The following is a 7,258-nucleotide window of genomic DNA, read 5'->3' on the forward strand; positions in this document are numbered from 1 at the left end:
AACCATCATTCTCACGCTTCCGAGTAGCAGTGGCATTTTCTGTTTGCTTGGAGATATTTGGCTGTATCTGCAGGAATCTTTGACTATCTTGAAATAATTTTTTGGCCAGGCTGAACACTTGTGCATGTACCTGCTGTTGATGCGACATCCAGATGAAAAGTAGTAATCTTAGAACCAGGCTGCATTGGTTTTTACCTTAATTTCTGCTCCCCCACCTGCAGAAAGGTGTGTTTTCCCTCCCCTCAGTTTAATCCCTGTTTTCTCAATTGTACTTAGTAACTGACTTGTGACACAAATAAGTTTATTGCAAACTAATTCAGTTTTAAGCTCATATAAGAAGCTTAAAAAGGCTGAGGAGATCAACATTTATGTTATATTATTAGTAGATGGCAAAAATTGCAGTAAAACTCCATGGATTTTATCTGAATTAATTTGATTTTAGAAACTGGAGAATTTTTCTACTTGTAAATATCTTTGTAGTTGAAAATAGTTTTTTGAAATGAAGAAAGAAATGGAAGTCAAAGTGCGTTTGAGTTGGTTTAGTTGTTTCACTGTTAGTTTTCAGGCTGACCACTGTGCAGCATCATGATATGTACGTGTAGGATTTCTAGTCTTACATGATAACACATGAAGTTGATGTGCCATTTCATTGTAAAAATGTTTCTCTTCAGCCTGGTGACACAGGTATAGTCATAAAAGTGAAATATGGAGAGTTCTTTGTCTTCTGATTATCTCTCAATATTTGTTTCATGATTTGCAGAAATTTCAATTTTGAAAAATCAAGCATGGGGCTTTCCAGTATGGGGGTACAGGCCAGTAATGGAAGATTGAAACCTGCAATTTAGAAATAAAGCAAAATTCCATACTTGCTAATGTTGCTAATTAACAAGAGGTTAATATGTGAACATCTTGCTTTAATTTACAATGCTTTAGTCATCTGTATCTATGGCTTCTGTTTCATGTTTTGTTTCAGACTTTTTTTTTGTTTTTTTTCTTATCCATCTTTAATTCTAGAACAACCAGAGAATGGTAATGATGCTACTGAATTGGGCAACTTTATCATACCTGAGATTAGTGTCACAAGTGTGGCTGGAGAGAGGACCGGGAATGGGGAAAAGAGCAGAGCACTAGCAGAGAATGATGTTCAGCATTTACAGGGAGTACAGGAAACAGCTACAGATCCTAGAACTGACAGCAAAGGCATGCCAGAAATCAGGAGACAAAAATCTGTAAGAAAAATGATGGAGGATGGAATAAACTCATCTGGCAGAGTGCAGTTTTAGCAGAGCACTTGTAGCTGCACTCTAAGGTACCACTGTTGATTGAAAGGGTCACTGCTGCATGTTTGGAGAATTAAAGTATGCAGTTAATATATTTGCATGTGTAATAACACAAATGCATGTATTTCACACAGCTTTGTCTGTGCCACAGACAACGTTGACATACTTTACTAGTAGATTTATTTAATCTGGAGAAAATACACTGTGAGGCTCAACCTACCTTTGAGTTATTAAGCATACTTATTGGGTTTACAAAATCTGGTGATCAATGGTATGAAGAATCCATCAAAATGGATGTGAAAAGTATCTCGTTATGTACCTCAGATTTCCCAAATTCCACTTTTCACGGTATACTGGAGATCTCATGTTGTGCTTGAGTTTCCAACTCATACCACCAGACCTGTGATGCAGAAGGTGACCTTTCAGTCCTAAAGCATTCTTGGGTTGCTAAATGTGCAGGTGCCGTGTTGAGTGTCCTGGGGCATTGATCACGTACCTTTATAATTAATAAACTTTGCAAAATCATGTATTGGAGCACTTGTTCAAAGTAAGATTTACGCTTTTGTTCTGTGTGATATCTTCTAATCTATAAATTTCTAATCTCCTGCATGAATTAACAAGACTGCATTTCATTTATTTTTCCAAAATCACTACAAAATGAGATTGTGGGCATGCTTTTTGATCTGGTTAATGCAGCATTATTTGCTGTAACTTTATATCCTAATGAACCTTAATTCCAAAAATGTAATGGAATAGGTAAGTGTGTTGTCTTCTGTTCTCTGTTCTGTTGCTGAATGGCTTCATGCTTTTAAATATCAAAATCTAGCAATACATAAAGATCAGGAAATGTGAGAAAGTAAATTGCTAATTCCTTATTTCTTTTTCTACCATGCAGGTAATACTGACTTAGCAATTCAAGAAGAACTGATAGAAGTATCTGAAACTGATGAAGGGTTTCACTCTAGGGCTACTTCTAGTACAAGTCAGTCTGCCCTATCTAACAGCAACAACATGAGCAGTAAGAACCTTTTAGGGAAGAGCCAACGAAGGTCTGGAGGAAGCAAAGCTGGAGGAAAAGAAAAAGAAGGAGAAAGCTGCAGAGAACACTTGTCACGAAAACAAACTCAGAGAGCCATGAGTGAGAATCTAGAGCTTGTCTCTCTGAAGAGACTGACATTGACAACTAGCCAGTCCCTGCCTAAGCCTGGCAGCCATAGTCTAGCCAGAACAACCACTACTGTGTTTAGTAAATCCTTTGAACAGGTCAGTGGTGTCACAGTTACAAATAATCGTGGTGGCGTATCTGGTACAGAGGCAAACAGGTTTTCAGCTTGCAGTCTTCAGGAGGAAAAACTGATATATGGAACAGAAAGAACAGATCTTCCCGTTTTAAGCAAACAACCTAATCAGCAGCGACCCCCTAGTATTAGCATAACTTTGTCAACAGATTGATATTAAATTGGCAAGTATGAAAAACAAAATATTGAGGGTTTATGCTGATGTTGGTGCATTAAGGTCTTCAGTATGCTGTACATTACTTTCTTAAACCTCAACCCCATAAATTCTTGTTTGACTCTCATTTGACAGTAATAGTGAGTAGACAACAGTTCTAATTATGTTGTGTCAACTTCTAGCAGCTTGAAAAGTTCCTCTTTGACTTACTGTGTTTATACACCTGATTACTGACTTACATCTTCACCAATTTAATAAGCATGGATTGGTTGGTTAGCCACTGACCAAGATGTGTGGCTTTTTACAAATGCAAAGTATGGGAGTAAATAGAGCCTCTTTCCCATAGTCTTGTTCACTGCCGGTTGGCATAGGTGAAACTGGAAGTACCTATTTTGTTTAGGAGGAGTCCCACAGTATCGGCATAAAATTTTGGAACTGCACTGTAACAACAAGCATCCTCTTACGTTTGCCATGAGACAGCTGTGCTTACATGTAAGACTCAGACTAGAAGCATCTGTTCAGTGTTCGATGTTACGGTGGTTTTTGTAACGGTTGTACCCGTTGCAGTGTTCGTACTTCCTCATGCCTATATGAGTCTGAATTACAGATGCGTTTTGGTTTTTCTTTAAGTCTTTGAAACTGGGTCAGAAGTCATACAGCGGCAGTCCTTGTAGATGGGAGTTCTTACCAGTTCCTATAGTAGTCACTTTTTAGACTTAGAAATTGTGTGATAGACTTTCTTTCAGATCCTTAAATATAGGGCGCAAAGCTACTCATTGAAAAGTCGCTGTCATCTGTATTATTATTTATGGGGAAGAGATACGCTTATGTAACAATGTCATGTAGGAAATAAGGTATGAGCCCTTTGCACTGACTTAAGCAAATCAGGAGTGTAAATGTATTTAACATGAACTTCTTACTTGAGACTAAAAGAATACTACCAAAGGATGCGTACTTCCAGTAACTTGCAAGCACAAAGGGAAATTATAATGTAAATATAACTAGAACTGTAATTTCTAGTCTTTGATATCTATTATTTTTCTAGTTTGAAATTCTAAAACAGCAGCCTGGTCAAGGTTACCTAACGTTTAACCTTCAGTTAGTTTCGTGACCTTGTTTGATACTAACTTTTATAATGCTAAGTTTTTAATTAAAAAGGGATGTTCAAACTTCTTGTGCAGAAATTTGGAGAAGCAATAGCTGACAAAACCACTCCAGTAGTAGTGATTAGCTGATAAACAGATGATATAATTGATGGAGAAATAGGATGAAGATCTAAGGTGTAGTGATTCCCACCTGTCCAGATTTCTGCAGCTAGTGTTCCCTTACTGCCAAGAACCTTGTAATGAAACAAACACTAAAATTTTGGTAACTTCCCTGTTTGCCCCGAGATGAGTTTACATGCCTATTTTTGACTTAAACTGAAGCAGAAATAACTTGTAAGCAGCTAATGTTATTCAGGTTTATAGCAATTAATAAGCTGGGTATTTAATGAAAAGAGATGAGGAGACATAGCTGATAGGGACAAGTAAGTTGTGTAATTCTACTTCTAAGACTGTAGGCTACATGTGTAATTTCTTAATGTTCACCAAGCTCTGTGGAGTAGCTGCATCAGTCTGTAAATATTTGTCTTCACCTAAAAGCCTGAGTTTAAATGAACGTGCTGCGCTTTCTCATATTCTTGTTTGTTGTGTGACACTGTTCTGTTCTAGTAATGCAGTATTTCACCTTTTTACCGTGAAGTGTTTTCTTAATTGTACATGAAAACTTACATTCCTAAAGTATGAACTGCAAGTTTGTCCTGTGCAGTGTTTAATACTTTAGCCAGTGAAATAAACTGGTTCTTTGAAGTTGTATGTTTTTGTGAATACTTTGTACAGCAGAAAATTTTGTCTTTTTTATAGGTTTTTCCGCAATACACATTAGACAGCACATTTGTTTCAGATTGACTAATACATGTGGCGGCTGGAGCATGCACAACCACAAGCGCTAGAAGGGGTTTAGGCAGCTGGTAGCAGACATGGGCTGGCACTACACACACGGAAGGCAGAGCTCTTCCTTTCCTTGAAATGTGTTCTAGATGTTACAAAGAAATAACCTGGAGAACGTAGAGCTGCCTCCTGCTCTGCTCTTGCAGTGTAGCATTTACATATGCTTTGGAAACACTTTACAGTAATTTAATTGAAACATAAACTAGAATAGATAAATAAAATTGCAATTGACAAATGTTTGTTGTGACAGTATTTAGTTGTGAGTTTGTGTTAAGGGACTAGAATTTTCAAGTAATTCAGCTGGGTTTTTTCTGTTTCGTTTAGTTCGTAATTATCTCCACAGTAGACACTCTTGCAAGCTTGGTCTTGGTGTAAGAGTTGTTTGTTATACTGGGAAGATTTAGTCACGTGAGCTATAAATATTTAAAATTAGAAGGATCGAAAATGCCATAAAATGTGGATATGTCACATAATGTTTACAATACTGTTGGCTACAAGTTTTAACACTGAGTAAAGTTAGCTTATCCTTTTATTTAGCTGATTATTCTAACTGTGCTCCGGTTTAAACCCAAGACAGGCTCGTATTGGTACAACTGAAATTATATAAAGCTTTGTACTTTTTTTAGAAAATGATAAAAGGAAAGGTTCTTGATACTAAAGGCTGCTGTTTCTATACATATGCGGGTTCATACATATGTTTCTATACATCTGCTGGTGAGTATGTATGTATGGGTCTCTGGAGCAACTTACCCAATGAGCATGTTTTTGTGAACTGACATCACATCTTGACACTGATCGAGACTAAAGAATTTCTTTCCTGATGTGAGTAATAAAACTGTCAGTTGTGCTTCTTCCTTTTCTTGAAAATGGAAAAAAAAAAGAAAAAAAAGGCAAGATAGGGGAGAGATGGGACAGAATTATTTGTTGTCCAAATATCCATGATGTGGGACTTGGCGGAAGGAGAGGAAAGGGGGAAGTAGGGCAGGAAGCAGATAAATTAATTCTTTCGGAATATTTCTAAAACTGTCAAGGGCTCGGATTTTGAGCATTATCTGGTCAGTTTAGATTGATGAATGAAAAATGTATATTAAAGAAGTATAGGACTTCTAACAGTGTAAGGAAAGCCTATTAAGACATCCCATATTGTAGTCTGCCCAGGAGTGGGTAGTTCTGATGAATACATCATACACGGCTGCAATGTTCTGCAGGAAAAAACGTTATGTAGGAGTGAATCATCTCAAATTATAATAAGAGAAGTTGTTTTAATGCTGACATTTATAACTGACCTTACTGTTTTAAATCAAAGCACACTGTTCCCAACGATAGCTTTGAACAGCAACACTTTCAAAACTGTTGAAGCTGAGAATTCTTTCTGTTGTGAGAAACTGTAACATTTGTGCAAAAAGTGTATGGCCTCTAACCACTTTCTGTAGAGCTGCAGTGACTTTTCTGAAGGGAGTGAAATGTGCTTGAATTGCCTTGAATACCTGGCAGATTTGACAGGTACAGAAATATGTAGCTATTTTAGCCACGCTTCTCTAAGGAGGTCTCCTGATTTCTATAAGGATTATAGAAATTTCTAACAATTACTATGTCGGATCTCTTTTGTCAGTGTTTGAGGCTTACAGTGCTGTATATAGGTATGTAATATATTGCCTTTTGTATTTGTATAATTCTACTTCTAGTACTAAATGTGTACACTTTTTAATATTCACCAAAGTCTGTGGAATAGCTGCCTCGGTCTATAGATGTCTGTCTTCACCTAAAAGCCTGAGTTTAAATGAATGTGCCACACCTTCTCATACTCTTCAGTTTGTGTGACACCGTGTTTTAGTAATGCAGTGTTTCACCTTTTTTACAGTAAAGTGTTCTCTTAATTATATGTGAAAACTTACATTCCTAATGTATAAACTACAAGGTTGTCTTGTTTAGCGTTTAATAATTTAAGTAGTGAAATAAACTGTGGTTTTTTTTGAAGCTGTGTGCTTTTGTAAATACTTTGTACGGCAGAAGATTTTGCCACCTCTTTGTTGAAATACACATTGGGTAGCAGTACATCTGTTCAGTTGTCATTACATGCATCTAGAAGCTGCAGTAAGGTTAAGCACATTACTTAAAATGTGCTGAATACCCATTTTAAAGAGTGCAGGCTCTCAAGTGCAGCTCTGCTGGGAAACGCTGACAGGTGAGTTCAAGCAGATGAGTTGTAAACTGGTTGATGGCAGCAGGTGACTGTCCTGTTAGTAATGTAGCATTGCTTGGGCAACTTGGTCGTTTTGGTGGTCTTAATGTAACAGTGCTTTGTAACAGTCATTATTTTCTACGTGTCTTTATTGTTAGATCATCTGTCCAGCAAGCTTCACGGTGTTCCTGTGACCTGTGGTGATCTGGGGCTGTTGGCATCTGCTGCGGGGCTGGCGTGGCGGGCTCGTGCTCCCCTTGCTCATGGAGACCCGCCGGGCTTTTTTGGCAAAGCTGCCTGGCAGCTGTCTGGCCCCTGTGTGTGCTGGTGCCTGGGGTGGGTTGGCCCCAGAA

The 7,258-nt window shown here is 37.8% G+C and overlaps 1 protein-coding gene across 7 annotated transcripts in view; it reads left to right on the top strand.

The window, feature by feature from the left end:
- HYCC1 (hyccin PI4KA lipid kinase complex subunit 1) overlaps positions 1-6,696 on the top strand; it is a 49,939-nt gene extending 43,243 nt beyond the window's left edge. For 4 of the 7 annotated variants that reach the window (XM_055707557.1, XM_055707558.1, XM_027814729.2 and 1 more), the window contains exons 11-12: positions 1,015-1,029; positions 2,176-6,696. In XM_055707557.1, coding sequence (XP_055563532.1) covers positions 1,015-1,029; positions 2,176-2,732 — 572 coding nt within the window. In that variant the 3' untranslated portion in view covers positions 2,733-6,696. Of the gene's footprint in view, positions 1-1,014; positions 1,310-2,175 lie in introns of those variants that run through there. The other 3 variants (XM_055707563.1, XM_055707561.1, XM_055707562.1) reach the window with 3 other exon arrangements.
- Positions 6,697-7,258: the final 562 nt, after the last annotated feature.

This window comes from Falco cherrug, chromosome 4 (genome assembly GCF_023634085.1).
Source record: "Falco cherrug isolate bFalChe1 chromosome 4, bFalChe1.pri, whole genome shotgun sequence".
Lineage (NCBI taxonomy): Eukaryota > Metazoa > Chordata > Aves > Falconiformes > Falconidae > Falco > Falco cherrug.